The sequence below is a fragment of the Sebastes umbrosus genome, chromosome 13 (genome assembly GCF_015220745.1).
Source record: "Sebastes umbrosus isolate fSebUmb1 chromosome 13, fSebUmb1.pri, whole genome shotgun sequence".
Classification (NCBI taxonomy): Eukaryota; Metazoa; Chordata; class Actinopteri; order Perciformes; family Sebastidae; genus Sebastes; species Sebastes umbrosus.
In genome coordinates, this window is record NC_051281.1 from 12,245,779 (window position 1) to 12,263,241 (window position 17,463).

Genomic DNA, 17,463 nt, shown 5'->3' on the forward strand with positions numbered 1-17,463 from the left:
GTTCGTTACCGTGTGGTTGCTGACTTCCTGCGTCGGCTGCCAAGTTTGGATCAGATAATCCATCCTGTACATTGCTGGGGCTGACGCTCATGGATTCCTCCAATGACACTCCTTCCTCCCCTGTTTGGCTTGTTTCTTCAAGTGCCGGGCTTCTGTCGTCAGCCTCCTCCGCCGTTTCCTCCTCTTGTTTAATTTTCAGTTCTGTAAAATAAAATGACAATCCTGAGATGAGTTTCAAATTTAGATAATGCAGGTTTTTATGGGAGTTCCATAGAAGTAGTTTGACCACAAAAACGCTTCACATGAACCATATGAAAACTATATGGTCTTGGTTTGCCCCTGGGTTGCACGACTTGATCAAGCATGAGCAGATTACACTAAAAAGGTCTGTGTTTATTTGCAATGGATAGATTGAGCTAGGTTAGGTTAAGAGAGGCGTTCTACATCCAAAGGGTTAGGGTGAGTAGCCTCAGTGGAATGAAGTTAAACTGTAAAGGCCTGAGATGAACTGTCTCAGGATGGAGTAGATATGCTGCAGGTATAATGAGTTGATCTGAGATGGACATAGGGTGACTTGAAAGGGATAGCTGTGAGAAATAATATATCATTAAATGGGCATTTGGAGAGGGCATCCTAGTAACTTAGCAACTCGACTCGTAGACAGCATTAGGATGGACTGACACATTGAGAGAGAGAGAGAGAGAGAGAGAGAAACAGGCTGGTCTGGTTCCTGGCTGTCCCTGGGGAGAAAAGGGAGTGCCAGAGGCCCTGTGGCTCAGAGCACCTGACTAGCAATGGGAGACCGGCTGGATGACAAGGGCAGAAGATTGTATAATTATGTGTGGGTGTGGGTGTGTGGGTGGCTTCAGCGGGAAACTATTCACCACCTGCAGTCTCTACTTAGCGCCAGCAATTACTAAAACGTTTACACACAAATAAATATTCAGAAGATAGTAATACAAAATACACACAGATTCATTCACCTATAGTCTTGTCCCAATAATCACCTGGATGGTACATACTGTATACACTTCAGTTAACCGGATAATCTGTTTTAGGGCTGCAACTAATGATTATTTCCATTGTTGATTAATCTGTTGATTAGTTTCTCGATTAATGGATTAGTTGTTTTGTCTATAAAATGTCAGAACATGGGGAAAAAATTTCGAATAGTGTTTCCCAAAGCCCAAGATGACGTCCTCAAATTTCTTGTTTTGTCCACAACTCAAAGATATTCAGTTTACTGTCATAGAGTAAGTAAGCAGAAAATATTCACATTTAAGGAGCTGAAAATTTTGACTCTTTTTCTTAAAAAATTACTCAAACCGATTAATCAAAATCAAAATAGTTGGCGATTAATTTAATATTTTGACAACTAATCGATTAAACTAATGTTTCAAATTCTCAAGTCCGTTTCTGGCAGCAAAGCTGAAACATTGCTAGGTAAAATTAATTAATTCTTTTATTCTGAGTTTTTCCGATAACAGTATCGGAAATGCGTCCGATACTGCCCAAAATTCGGTATCGGCGAGTACGCCAGTCTATGCACTGATCCGATACCATCATTTATTAACCCCAAAAACATCAACTGTTTTAACTGGAAATCAATTCTTCTTCACCGCTTCAAAACAGTAGCCTTCACTGCCCTGTTGCCCACGATGTATCATGGCTGCCTCTGGCAACTACTGTTTTAGAGCAGCGAAGAAGAACTGATTGCAGGTTGTTTGTCAGAGCTGTTAAATAAAAATTATAATAATAACTTTATATTTTTTTTTACAACACTAGTATCTGACCAGTACTCGGTATCAGCCGATACCACAAGTTCAGGTATCAGATTATGTATCGGGAAGGAAAAAATGGTATCGGAACATCTCTAGTATAAACCATATGAGCTGACAGTTTAGGATAGACGAGACAATGCTTGAGCCAGACTTGCATCTTCTTTCTAACACAGGACTCTAATGGTGCCATGAAGCAGCTTAGTTTTGTCTTCTGATGGAAAGGAAACAGTTTCTTTGTCTTTTACAGACATTTACACATTAATACTATACTGTAAAGACAATGAAATTTACCATTTTCCAAAAGGCATGCGGTGATCAAGCAGAATGCGGTCTGTAATATTTACAGTTTCTTGTGCTTGGTTTGTTTAGTCTTTGAACATCGTCATGTGCAACAATATCAAAACCATTGGTATGCTTCCCACAGGGATTACGCTGCTTTTGTCGTTTGATATACGTTTTTTTTATAAAACTCTCTGAAACAAATGTTCTGAGCCATGTAGTAAAACTTGACTTTAATTGATCCCCTATTGTTGACTTGACTTTGTTCCCACTACAGCTGTGACAAAAGATTTCCATGAATCAAACTAGATAATGAGGATTACACCACAAATCAAGTCTTGGTCTTGCTAATCGGTTAAAATGGATGTGAAAGGGGCTTTTAGACACAGTGCGGAAACACACGTTTGGCATCATCCAAGCAAAACTTACTGATCCTGATGATCCTGTTTTGGGATTTACTGAGGCAATAATCACAGTGTGAGCATATGTGGTTGTTTTACTAAACCTCCCATCTGACTGCATCCGTCAACTGTCTCCTCAGGCTTCATCCACTCAACTCTCAGAGTAAAAGAAATTTAGATATTCAGGAAACATTTCCTTTTTATAGGCCACAAAGAGACATCTCCACAAAGCAACTGCATTCTTTAAACTGTATGTTTCCAATGCCACAGAAGAAACACTTATCCCAATACCCACATTGCGATCGAGCCTTGCCTTCGACGGCTGTATCCTGGCAACACGGAGCAGACCTGAACATCCTTGCTATTCAGCTCCTTGCATCTTTACATCTGTCTCTCCGGGGCGGCAGAGCGGAATGCATAGTGGTCAGATGAGGATACACTTGAAACAGTTGCTACGACAAAAGCAGCGATGAAATGCATCGAGGTGCAGTTTTGGCATATTTCAACGCCTCTACCGGATACAGTAGAATCGGCAATTTATCTGAGTTTCCCATAATCAATTGAAAAATCATGGGGAAAGATCACAATTGATTGAAAGACTGCCTGAAAGCAACACATCCTTATAAAGACGGTTAAACTGTCACCAGGCCCAAAGGCTGTAATTCCACTCTTCTACCTTTTATCACCAGACAGTGAACAATGCCAAGACAATTACTGTTCAAGCTTGCAAGTTTAAGAGCTTCCACTGAAATTTGACAGCGCCTCAAGCTCATTTTCAACAGATGATATGATGCAGCCCTTCTTTTGTAACAAAACCTCAAATAGCAAATCATGTTAGGCAACTTCCAGAATGACAACAGCTCTTATCGGTGAAGAGGATCTCCCTGTGAAAACCAGCTCGCCTCCCTGTACCTCTAAACTTGTGGGAAACAAGCTTCCCTATTTCTCCCTCAGCTCACTTAGTTTCCCCTTTTCTTACTTTGCTGCTTCACAGTGACTTCGCTAGAGCTAATCTTAGGCATCTGGTCAATACACTGAAAGGAACCAGGCAACACTTCTGGGTAAGAGCAATATAGCACGGCGAGTGTGATATGGTACAACACGTTGCAATATGACATATTTGTACAAAGGCTCTACACTGTGGTAACTTCTGCTCCTCATTGTAACAAGTATTCATCCTTTTCTTAGTACTCTTTCTCTTCTTAGAAATTCTGAAATTATTTCTTTTGAGACAGGACTTTATTTTCCTTCGTTTATTGAGCATGGTATTTTGACTGCATTTTTAAGAGGTGTTATGCTTTGTAGTTTGCCCCTCCTTCACACACACTCACACACCAAAGGTGGCAAGCTACCACGCTCTGGCTAAACCATCAGGAGCACCTGTTTTTTTGATCAGCTCACATTTGCCATGTTCACTTTCTGGTGCAACAAATCCAAAATTAACACATTCTCTATCTGTTTCACATTAAAGGCCTCCCAGCAGTTCAGGGGAAATGCAGTTGCTACACCCGGAAGGCTTCTATTGTGAAAAGGTTGAGTTTCATTAAAACAAAGCTAAATACAATGATCCGTATGAACTGATCCAGTGAGGTAGAACAGTATATTTTAGAGCTGTCAAATTAACACATTCATTTCTTAATTATTTATAATTATAATTATTATAACAATATTTTTTTGATCAAATTAATTTAAATTTTAACAATGAATGTATGATTAAAAATTGATTTGATTTAATACAAATAATGCGTTAAAAACAACACATATAATGTTATTTAATGTTTATGTTAAGTTGCTGTGTGTTGAATAACACTACCTATATTGCCAAATAACCCAACCGTCGCATTATGCCACACTGTCAGCCATTATGGGTTTCAGACACTCTCATTCTCACTCCTAACTCGTAAAATACAGACATTTGTTCAGTGGACCTACGCTTCATTATGACGCTCTAGGCTTCAAAGCATTGTGAGAAATATTTGAAGGTATTCGAAGCTTCGCAGAGCAGCGCGGCACAGCAGGCTGACATGTTCTTCTGTCTGTCTGTCTCCATCTCCCCCGTTTCAGTGCCGCTGACGCACTACTGCACACACACGCACCTCTACACACAACAAACAGCGATATCTGTCTGAGAATAATTAATAATAATTCATGATGAATATGAATCAAGAATAATGTTGTGGGATTATTACTTATTTCATGGACTATTTTCTGATTTATACGTTATTATTTCACACTTATATATAAAAAAATAAAAAAATGAAACATTGGAATAGTGATTTGAAGGTCGAATACCATGGCGACGGTCGAGGCTACGAAGCATTCGGGTCAGCCCTAGTTTTTAGGTTTACTTGGTTAGGTTTAGGCAATAAAAGTACTTGGTTAGGCTTAGGAAAAGATCATGGTTTGGCTTAAAATAAGTACGTTTGTTACCTAACTAGCGGTAGTACGTAAGTTACGTAAAAAACAAAGGTAAAATAAGTCAACATTGACTTGGTTCACACGTGACACGCTTAAGGGTGCCTCGGTGCGTTGGTATCAGACGCCACAGGGCACTGACCAAGTGGCGGTACTTGACGAGTTGGGAGTGAGAACGGGTTGGACACTTCAGCTGGAGCTGTCGGTGTGGCTCTGAAGTTAAAGGCCTATTGCCCGGCTCGATCTGCTCTGTGCAACGTGCCGTGGCTCCGTCAAAATCTAGGCACATATTTTGAGCGGAGCAGAGCAGAGAGCCGCTTCTAGGGTGCTTCTGAAACACGCTGCGGCTGGAATCACAAGCATTGTCTAGAGTGGTTACGCATCAGCTCCCGGTGGAATCCAGGGGTGAGCCTCTGAGAGCAGCGCTCTTCATTTCTAAACGATGAGAGCACTCAGGGTGCCACTGACACCACCGGAGTGAATTTACTAACGCACCCCTCTGCTTTGCACAATACCAACCGGTCAGTGTGTTAGTAATGTCCATGTAAATAGTTTGTTAAATAGTTTTAAAAAAACTGTTATGGCCACATTGTTGCTTAATAAGCCAATGTGTTTTTTTTGTTTACAGTTATGGCCATTTTAGGCTAAGTGAAAAATTATTGGAAATAAAATAATTTATTGATTTCTAATGCCGCCTTTGTGATATTTTTATTCAAAGCTTTACTCGTGTGCCAAAATAATGTAATGTTTTTGAGTTGAAATATCATCATTCGGGGGCTTTTCCAAGCAAATATTGACACATGCGATTAATTGCAATTAATTTGATTAATTAATCTGCACATCATTTTATTAATTATATTAAAAATTGTAATCAACTGACAGCTATAGTATGTTAGTTTAAAGGAGAAACAGTGTGTGTGCATACTGTGGTGGCTGCAGGAATGTGTATCTATTGATTGAGCACTCACCACTGGGGGAATTAGGACCCTGAGGAACCGTCTGTCCATTAGGTGTTGACGCATCCGCCAACATTCTCGAGTTCTCCTTACCGGGAGAGCATTGGCCGTTACCTGGGAGACAAGCAGAAATACAGCAAACTAAATTGTGCTGTAAAATACTGTAGTTGTACAACAAATACAATACAATGCTGTTATGTGAAAAAAAAACAGCTTTGAGGGTTTTGATATTGCATATGCAACTATGTAATGATTAGTGTTTTAAAAGTAAAGACAATGATGAAAAGAAAAATGTGAGAAACAAAGACTTTTCTGAAAATGTTCTGAAGATTTTTGTGACGATACACTACATACCTAACATGAGAAGAAAAATTAAATGTCTTGCTAAGCAAACAGTTTACATGAAGACTTGTGTGAGGTATTCTCAGATGAAAAAAAATATTAATTTCATCCCACTCTCAGATGTCCTTTGAAGCCCAACCTGAATGGCCACTATGGAGGTCACCATACGGAACGCACAAGGCAACTAACTTAACTGTCTTTATGTACCGATGGGATCGTAATGTCCAGCAAATGTGGATCAGATTGCATCCTCTCAGCAGTCTGTACAGAGCCCAGGCTATGGATAGCCCTGTGTCCTGTGTCCTGTGTGGTTTGAGGGAGAGCAAACCAATCCCTTATCCCCTTACACCCCGGCCCCGTCAGGGTCACTAGAACAATACAGTGGCAACAGGCAAACACCCCCGCTGACCCAGGTGTCAGATCCCTCAGGAACCAAAGTGAGCCATCATTCACCAACAGCACAATTCAAGGTTTTCCTCAAGCACTATAAAAAACTGGAAAGTATCCGTTATAATGACACCAGACTGCCTTATGCTTTTATAACTGATGTAGCAATAGCCGTAGCCGAGGGACGTTTCAGTTAAAATCACAGGAACATGCCACATCCTGAAACTGCTACACGGAAGGCCTTGTTACAATTTGTCGGTGCTCCACATGTCTGCAATGATCCCTCATACATGAAAAAGAAATCTGTGTCAGATCTCCAATTGCTGTGACAGCTCCTCTTAGTGTGACAGCCTCCTCTATGGTTTTGTTCCATTGTAGTGGCGGCCCCACTGAGTGGGGCATACTGGGAGACGTTGTCCATGACACAATCCCTGGGCCCGGGATCGGGTTGCACAGGTCGGGGTTGGAGGAAATCTCAGGTGACCGACGTTGGCTCTCCCTTGGCAATGCTGTCCTGGAGACAGGAGTGGCCCAGATTTGTCATGAAGGATTTTCCATTACTGTAGCAGATGCTGACAGCTGCCTAGCAGCACAGTGGCTAGGTTGTCTCTGGCATAGGATAATAGCATCCAGGGCTGCCTGGGTTCAAATGCTAAAATAAGAACCCTCCATTAAAGATTTTAAAGATCTGGCCACATGCTCCAAAAGAAATAGGGGGCAGAATTTCATTTCTATACTGGGTCCATACAATCTAAATTTAAAGCCATCAGTTATCTCAAAAAAAAAAAAAGCCAACTACTTACCAACAGCAGGGAAAGAATATAGAAAATTCAACTGCTGAAACTCTGAGAGCCGGTCAAAATAACCATCTTATAATCTTCATGTGTGCCGTCGGCCTATAGCTATTTTCCTTAAGCCATCTTTGGTTTATTGTGCCACTAACCGAGGGCTTAAAGGTCCGTATATGTTTTTGTTTATTGGATTAAATTAAGTGGCAAAAGTGAGAAAACTACTTGTATTACTGTTTTGTGGGGAGTGTGAGGCAGCTCCGGGAGACAGACCCACAGTTAAAGGGGCTGTAGCATCTCAAATTCAGCCGGTGCAATCCCCGGCGCAGGGGGCCTGATCCTGGGGAACTTCCCCAAGTAAGGGAGGGTGGCAGGGAGGACGAAACAAAAATACAAGTCGTTTTCTCGTTTCTGCCACTTTAGATTTAATCCAGTAAACAAACTATCAAAACCTACACAGACCCTGTATCTTCAACGTGATCGACAAGCCCTCAGGGCAGCTCTACTTCTTCCTCCCCTTGTGTTGGAGTGAGGGCAGACTGGACGCTACAGTGACTCATTATCGCCTCTTGAGGTACAAGTGGTATAACACGACGGGACGGGCCGGGGCTAGCTGGTTAGCATGCTCATTTCAGTAGATATCTCTGCAACACAATACATAGACGCCTTTGACATAACGTCAACACTGTAACCTCTACACATTCTGTTGGAAATGTTAATTAATTTTTTAAATGTTTTAAACTAAAATTCTGGCCAGATATTACACATTGCACCTTTAACACAGTGCTATTGTTAGAAAGAATGAAAGCACTTCACAAGCAATTCATTCAAAAAGCTATAAAATGTATGATGATTTATGAATAATGCTGTCAATATTGTGTTTTTCTTTTTAATTTATAAAGAATGACGTCAAATAAAGACTTTTTTGTCCTGTTTTTTAGGCAATTACTGGCCATCAATGGAAGAAGTCACTTATATTAAGTATGTCTGTTGATTATGATGGTCAAATACATAGCTAGTGAAGAAGATGCATTTCCATGCCTGTTCAAATAGGGACCTCAAACCTTTAATGTTTGGAAAAAATGCCTCGTACATTATGAATTAAACAGGGTAAAAAAAACGTTCGAAACCACACACACAAGTTTGCACGGATTGAAGGTTTGCGTTGGTGCCCCGCATTTGCTGAGTCAATCCTGTATGAACACTAAGCTCAGGATATCAAACAGTCGAGACCTGCCGGCGGAAAGGTATTTTGAGTAATACCAAATTGGGATAAGTTAATATGGTAGCAAATGGAATGGAACAAATGCATACACATGAAACTCGTGGGTGTAATAATTGCTGACTTCATCGGCGACGCTAAATGAATTCATAGCTTCTAAAGTACAGTCATCCTCTGAGGAATCTAACAAGGGTCAATGTAATTTCTCGTCTTACAAGTTCAAATTCAAAAGAGAGCACAGGCACTTATAAATCGTATCTGGGTTCAGGAACAGTGTGCAATGACAATAAACTTAAATTCAATCAAGGTCAAGCTCCATCTGCCTGCATGTGAATGTGAGAAATGAATAAAATACAAATGGCTCAATAGCATGTCTAGCTGTGTGAGAAGCTGAATAAGACTGTTTTCCGGAGTGACGAGGCCCTCCATTGTGGCTTGCTGGATTCACACTGTATGGGAGCTGGTTTTTCCTGTCAAACCCTGAACCTTCCTTAAGACAAAGATTCAAAACAAACAGACACACGCACCCACACACACTCCGCTGACCCAGCAAACAAAAAAAAAGAAATACAGACAGACAAATGACAGCATTCATTCAAAAAACGGTAAGATAATGTTTTGGAAGTGCTAGTGATGAATTTAATTTGTGAATAAATGAATGCAGTTATATGTATACACCTTATCCATAAGGACTACAGAAGCACTTGCTGTTAATTGAGCAATAATAGAGTGCACTGATGCGTTTCATTTGCCGTAATCTATATTAGTGTATGTGGGGGTGACCCTGAGAGGAGGGAAACCTGATACATCTGCAGAGAACATGATCTTAAATCATCTGCAGAGCGGGTCTTAAGAAATAAGTAAAAACAATAAGGAGTTCACGGTAAACTCCAGCTACTGAATAACTCTGAATTAATATTACAGCATCCACGGAGGGTCGTTGATTAATGTTGCAATGAACCAAGAGCAAAGTTGGCTGCGCAACCAAAGCGTTGTGGTTGGCTAGCCGATGGTTCTGCCTTCTGATTTTGTTTTAACAAAAAATGTTAATAATCTGATTTGCATTTAGGTCACATCATCAGCATAGTCTCACATACGCTGCACAGCACAACAACAACACTACACCCCCTTGTATTCACAATCAAACTGTCCCACTCACATTATCATTTAATACTTAACATTGTTAACAATGCTGTCTTAATGTAGTAACTGTAACCATTGACTACACTGACTGACAACAGTCACCATCAATTTGTATAAGATGAAACTAATCAATGTTAACTGCAAGATCTGATCAAACTAAAGTGGAAACTTTTGGCTGTTGTCTTAGCTCTTTGCCTCCAAGTACACACTGTATGTTTGGTCAAAGATAGTGTGAACGAGTAAAAGATTCACCACTTCACTCACCGTATGAGGAAATGGAATTTGTCAAATAGAACAGATTAGAAAATGAGTACTGTACTTGAAGCAATTTGAAGTTATAGGAGAAGTGTTTTGTTTTTTTACTGTAAAATGATAGTGGAGAGTTTCCCCTCCGATTATTGTGCAGCATCTCAGGTAAATGTGATTTGTTTCACTGATGAACGTTAACTTTACTGGACTGAAATGACGATGTTAAAATGTGATGAGGAAAATTAATGCAGTTTTACTGTTTCTGTCTGTTACCACTTTATACATAACACGGGTTAGGAAATGTTTGCACCTGTCCTTTGATGACATTTAACTAATGCAAGAAACTAGAGATCAAACCAGAGTGGGTTGTGTCTTTTCTCTGTTTAAAAAGATGAACAGAGCGCATGAATGATCGACAACCGGAACTTAATAAAGAGAAGCTGGAATGTCCCGTTAATCCTTTAAGCATATCAAATACGGTGAAGTATTTGAACTTCAGTGAAGAATGCCTTGTTATGTCAGTTTGTCAAACTAGCATTTGCTTAAACGACTTAAACGTAAAGCTGTCAAAAGTGTTATTTGTCAGACTGTCAATGTTAGACGTTACCAAGTGGAAAACTATATACATAACTTCGGAATATTATGACCTTTTATTTTTTAGAATGAATGAATAATGTTAAGTATAACACTTAGGGATGCACCGATGCAACTTTTTCAGTCCCAATAATTCGTAATTATGGTCATACCAATAAGGTAAATTGGATTTCTTAGATCCGCATGAGGTGTCTATAGGAACCAGCACGACTTCATCAAACTCCTTTCAAGATACGTAAATGTGCTTTATGTGTGATTGAAGATATCTAATCTCTCAAAGTGAGAAATGACACACAAAAGAATGTCATGATGTATCTATGAGACATCGAGCATGTGAGAAACAATGACGGTGTACATGAAAGAAAACAAAGAGTGTGATAATCTATATGAGAGAATGATTGCATCTGTGATATATTATGATGGTGTGTGTGACAGAGAAAAGTAGTGTGTTGCGTGTGAAAAGGCTTAACTGTGTATGTGTGAGTAACCTATGAGAGAGAGAACGACAATGACACATTGACACAGTCATGTGGTTACGAAGAGTGTTTATATAAAAAGGAAGGTTGGTTGAATAAACAGGAGAGCAGCTAAAATTCTCGATTCCTGATTTTCGAACGACCTTCTTGAAAACAAAGCGTGTATCCGCTCAGTGGCACCGCTGTCAACGTTTGTGCTGCGAGGAACATTCAAATCCAGCCACTGTGCATTTAAGGACACCATGTTTTGTCAGTGCAATAGCAAGGTTGCTTGGGTTTTCTCAGAAATTGTACCTTCTCTTCTTCTTTATGTGTGTGTTCTGTACAAAGCTGTAAGTAAGCTGTCAGGCATTGAAACTACGACTATTGTCAATCACATACAATGTTTACACTGCCATTGGTTTGTGGACTACGGTTTCGAAGACTTGAGTTCGGCATTTTGGTGAACTGAAAATGGGTTCTATGGGTACCCACGAGTCTCCCCTTTACAGACATGCCCACTTTATGATAATCACATGCAGGCAAGTCATAGTCAAGTCAGCACACTGACACACTGACAGCTGTTGTTGGCTGTTGGGCTTGAGTTTGCCATGTTATGATTTGAGCATTTTTTTTTATGCTAAATGCAATACCTGTGAGGGTTTCCGGACAATATTTGTCATTGTTTTGTGTTGTTAATTGATTTCCGATAATACATAAATACATACATTTGCATAAAGCAAGCATATTTTCCCTCTCCCATGTCGATAAGAGTATTAAATACTTGACAAATCTGCCTTTAAGGTAAATTTTGAACAGATATAAATGTTATCCATTTGTGATTATTCACGATTAATCATAGCGAATCATGCAATTAAATATTTAATTGATTGACAGCCTTTATATAGCTAAGTCACAAATATAGGCCACCTACATCTAGACAACATTAAACATGTTACCTTAAAAACATTGTGACATACATGACGGACATTATCGGGTTTGGCCTGTGGTGCTGGGAAGGATGTTTGCTTCTCATACACTCCCTGATATGTTCTATGGCTGAATACGAGTGAAAGGTGAAAAGTAAAAAGTTCAGTCCTGAAGCGCAGCTCTGTCCTTCTGTTTTATCTTAGTTACAGTGATCAAAAATAATATCCACCACCAAGTCTTTTGAATAATATCGCATTAAAGATGAAAAGTCATCACCAAATGAACAGCTTTTACAAGAGCTATGACTTTGTAACTGAATGATATTATGAATAGGAGAGAAATTCAACCTTGCTGTAATGAGCTAAAATAACATTGGTCACCAGTTTTCAAATACTGCATGTTAAGCCCATTGAACTCAGAGCTCTGTCGGTCTCAACCTTAAAAGAAATCGCCCGATCAAACGTAGCATTTCCCGGCTTGGGTTGACGCATCTGTGCCTCAATTTGTACTCCAAAGGGGGGGGGGGGTGTGGGGGGGGGGGGGTTTGACCCCACTCATGTCTTTGCATTGACTTTATATGCACTCACTTCACGTTCTGATTGAACAAGCTTTTATATTGTTCGTCACATATATTTTTATTTACTATTTTTGTTTCTTAAATATACAGTGAGTACAATAAACTATGATAAGAGAGCAAACTTGTGTGTTCTATGATGGTGAGAAGATTAATATGTTTGCATATAAGAGGGGATGGTATAGGATTTAGTGGAGTTGGGTATAGTAGTGTGTGCAAGAGTACAATGATGTGTGTCACAACAGGTGCAATGTTTGACTTAAATATTGTCTCATAGTTAGCCTAGTTAATGTATTGAGCACATAGTAAATAGTAGCGCAATTTGCATTCCACAAAGAAGTGTGTTTTCCGGAGCAGACAATTATTTGTTCCTAATGTGTCATCTCAGAAACGACCCACAGATGGACAGGAAGAGTAGGAGCCTCCATTTCTTCTTCCACCGCCACCCCAAACCCCGCCTGCCAAGTGTTCCTATAAGCACAAACCCCCAATGGAGACCTAAAATCCCCACTGATGTCACAAGCAACGTGCTACCTGTTTTTTAAGATCTGCTTACCAAAGCACAATACGAAGAGAGGGGGTGAGGGGGGGGGGGGCAGGGAAGAGATAGAAATGTATTCAAGAGACCTGCCCAAAGGAAACCAGCAAAGGGCAATGGAGCACCACAAAGTGCGTATCCAGTATCTGCTGCATTCAACAGGATGTTGGTAACGCAGCGTTTTCTCTAAAAGGCTGCACTAGGGGAAAATCCCTTGAAATGTTTATGGTGTTGTGATTGCAAAAATTGTCTTTTTTTTTTGTTTCAGCATTGTAACAAAAACTTGGAAGAGATGTGAAAGTCAAAATAATTTAATCACGTAAAAGTCCAATAACACAATAACACACAGACGGAGTCGTCGTTGTCATTCTCGCCATCGTTGGCATAACACAACGCAGACACACATTCCGATATAGTGCATGAACTCTGGGTGTAAAATATGGGTAGCAAGTGTACATTGAATGTAGTGTGTAAGCAATATGAGGACTTACTAGCACAGTAGCCATCGGGAGCCTCCATTTCAAGTGCTGCAGGGAGTGCTGCAGGGAATCAAAATAAAAATGTAACTGCGACTTTTACATCGATGTAACACAAAGGTTTTGCATAATATATATAATTCTTGTTAAACCAAATGTGTCTATCTCAATAGCTGTGCAGCCTGAGCTCTGTCATTATAATAGCATGCAACAATGATGTGCACCTTCAGAGTTAACCTTGATCAAGTATTCATACAAGCAACACAAAGCTGTAGACTATTAATTAGTTTTAAATCATATTAATGCCCAAATTCAGGGCTGCTAAGCAGCTTCAGATGCATGGGTTCTAGTGCACAAATGTGCATCACCACAGAGACTCTGGTCTGTGCAGTTTGCTTATTAGAGAAGTAGTCACATATATTTAGCAAGCTAACCTATGAACTACTTTAAATGTGTGAACGGCCGCATTTTAGTTTCATGCTCTCTATAAATATGTTCCTGTAAAATTTAGATTAAAGCCGTCATGGTCTCTCTATTTTCTCCTTTTTACACCATTACGGTTTGTATACCATGTATGAGACCCAACTTTTATTGAGTCAGAAATGATGAAATTGATTTTTCTTATTCAAAACAGGCAAAAGAAAATATATAAATGTACCCATTCATTACAATAACACAGTAATGTCTGTATCATTTCAATTTTTTTTAAAAAGGGGGGAAATTAAATCAGTAAATTCAGGTAACATTTGAACTTTTTGTGCAAAAGTGGCATCAGACTGACAAAGCAATTAAATAACACAATAAATAGCATTAACTTAAAATAGAGAGAGAGATAAAGAGAGAGAGATCAACTTTAAGGCAAAGGACATATGTTTGCTAAACATTTCTGGGCATGTCGATAAAACATGATGTCAGCAGGCTTCTTTGAGGAAGTGGTAAATAAGTTACTTGGAAGTTGATTATAATTCTTACGAACTGCTATTAAAGGTTGGGTCCATCTTTATCCCTCTATACCCATTGTTATCACTGTGTAGAAGATTTGTTAAAGTCAACACATTTAAAGTAAGTTATGATTATTATTAATTTTGGAATAGCATTGCATCAAAGATAATATTAATAGAGTTTATTAATATCTAATTAAATACTGAGTCCGATCACTCAACATATGTGTATTAAGCCACAGCACATGAACATACAGCTTAACACTTTCATTAAAAACAACAACAACTCAAAAGGTGTTATTGCAGAAACTTTTTTTGGTCTGTGTCCACATCCTGAATTATTTCTTAACAGACAGTATAACAAAGATGATAATCTGACTCAAGAGTCAGCTACAATGTCCTTAATGATCTGAGCTCTTCATTTAGCCTCCCTCTGGAGGAAACTTTACTTAGTCACAGAAAGTTGGAAAGCTTTTTAGATTCTGGTTATTTCAACATGATAAGCTTCAATTAAAAGTGAAACCTGAAAGCAAAACAAGAAAGTAACATGCAATATATATATATATAAATTAAAAAAAAAAGTGGATTTATTTAATTACCTTCAAGCGTCTCCCCTGTGAAAAAATCTGTTGGTAACTTCAGTCAAGGACGGAGGGAGGGGGGGTGGTAAGATGTCTCCACCTCCCTTTAATGAAACCAAAAAAAGTCAAAATTAGTGATCTCTCACACTGTGAATGAAAGGTAAGCAATAGCAGTCCAATACAAGACAGGACCATGTGAGAATTCATCTGAGAAGCAGCAGGCTTTCAGGAAACAGAGAAAAGTTTAGGAGCAGAGGCATCTCCAGTAAAGTGTCCTACAGGTGACTAGTTGTTGCTGCGTAAAAAAGCCTCTTCTGCGCGTCGAAGCTCTCCACTTTAAACGCGACACCGTCCCATCGAGCTCTGGATTCAAACTTGCGACATTATTTCCACACAAGTCGCACAACTACGAGCCCAGCCGCACACACAGGCGCACTTTTTCTTTTCTTTTTTTTTTTTTTTTTTTTTTTTTTTTACAGTAGGAACACCGAGGAGGAGGAGGAGGAGGAGGAAGGGGGGGAAGGAAGACTCAACAAGTTGGTGAAGGGAAAGAAAGAGAGGGATGGATCAAACTGGATCCACCGGTTCCTAAGGAATTAACCATAGCAGGCAGGGAGCAGCCAAGCTATTTTCAACAACCAAAGAAGACACTGGAAATCCGTGGGCAGATAGGCAGAAAGGCAGGCAGGCAGTGTGGAGATGTGTGACTCAAGGTCGGACCAGGTAGAGCCTCTTAACTGCTGCTCAGATGCCAAAACAAGTCTCTATAATAATAATAATATGGCAGAAATATGTCAGAAATTAAAAATAATTATCCCCCCTTTCTTGATTTATATTTTGACGTATGTATTTTTTTGCAGATGCACAGACATGAGGACATTTAAACATTGCATCTCTGGAGAAAACAAAAACAAAAAAAAACGCGCAGCCAGTTGTGTTGTTATTTGTCAACGCGCAGCAGTGTTTTGAGTGGTTTTTCTCTGCTGTCTAAGTGTCGCCCTGCATGGCTTATATTGGAGCTGACTGACTGACAAGCTGCAATTCAACAGGTTATCCGATCACCACCGCAGCAGCAGCAGTCTGTACAGCAAAGCCCCGTCTGGCTCTCTCTCCATTCATCAGACAGACGCTCCTTGTCTGCCTTTTGCCGCAGACATGCGCCTCCAGCAGCATCTGAAGCGTCTGTAGCTCTCAATCATATCTATCGGATGGCTCCATTTAAAGCAGCAGCAGCGACAGCAGCAACGGTTAGTTAATAAGCGATTCATGCGCTTGTTGTTTCTGTTTTTTTTTATTTACCTTAAACACGTAGGAGTTTATATAATCCCATGAACTTGCACAATGATCCAGACTGAATGTCTCGGTTTTGGATAACAGACTTCATCATTATTTGGAGCCCGACATGCGCCACGCAGCGCGCGCTGAACGCTAGTTTGGTTCCGCAGCAGCAGCAGCAGCAGCAGCAAAAGCAACAGTTGTTAAATCCACCACTGACTTCCTCCTCCATCTCCTCCGGAGCAGAGAGAGCAGAGCAGAGCAGAGCAGACAACCCGCCCGAGTTGCTATTCTGGGAAGTTGGTCTGACACAGAGAAACCGATCACAGAGTGCGTGTGGACCCAGTCTGCCTCTCTCTGCTCGGCGATCGATTAGGTTACAAGGGGGGCCTCTTATTTCTGAGGCTGCAGCAGCCAGGTGACATCCCTGTGGCGACGAGCTGCCATAGCCTTACTCTTAAAGTATTTCTATAGAGGGATTATTCAAGGACACATTAAAGTGACCCTATATACTTTTTTTATGCCAATTTATAATTGATTGCTAGAGTTATATTCCAGTAGTTTGGCAAAAATTGTGAGAAAATACTTATTATTTTTAATTAATTATTATATCATTGCACATGCGAAACTCTAACATATTTCTTTGAACAGTGACAATGACAAAAATATGATTAAAACAAGTTATTTTTTATCCCTGTGGCGACGAGCTGCCATAGCCATACTCTTAAAGTATTTCTATATAGGGATTATTCAAGGACGCATAAAGTGAACCTATATGCCTTTATTTATTTTTTTCACATACCAGGCAGCCAATTTATAATGTTTGATTGCTAGAGTTATATTGCAGTAGTTTGGCAAAAATTGTGAGAAAATACTTATTTTTTTAAATTAATTAATTAACTATTATTATATCAATGCAAATGCAAACCTCTAACATATTTTTTGTACAGTGACAAAAATATGATTATTAGATGATTAATATTAGTGTAATTTGCATCAGTAATCGTTTTGGGTCCTGTTTTATATATTTTTGTAGCTTACATATATTGTTGTTGTTGTTGTGTGTCACTATGTTTTATCTATGTTTTTTATGTACAAGCTGCTCCAAACCAATTGCCCCTAGAGGGATTAATAAA

General features: G+C 39.6%; 1 protein-coding gene across 2 annotated transcripts in view; it reads right to left on the reverse strand.

The window, feature by feature from the left end:
- The window catches only part of ikzf2 (IKAROS family zinc finger 2), a 28,697-nt gene extending 11,781 nt beyond the window's left edge, over positions 1-16,916 (reverse strand). The window contains exons 1-5 of one of the 2 annotated variants that reach the window (XM_037790502.1): positions 16,352-16,916; positions 15,071-15,156; positions 13,546-13,593; positions 5,845-5,946; positions 10-201 (exon numbers count right to left, since the gene is read on the reverse strand). In XM_037790502.1, the coding sequence (XP_037646430.1) occupies positions 10-201; positions 5,845-5,946; positions 13,546-13,573 (322 nt within the window). In that variant the 5' untranslated portion in view covers positions 13,574-13,593; positions 15,071-15,156; positions 16,352-16,916. Of the gene's footprint in view, positions 1-9; positions 202-5,844; positions 5,947-13,545; positions 13,594-15,070; positions 15,157-15,331; positions 16,328-16,351 lie in introns of those variants that run through there. The other variant, XM_037790503.1, reaches the window with a different exon arrangement.
- Positions 16,917-17,463: the final 547 nt, after the last annotated feature.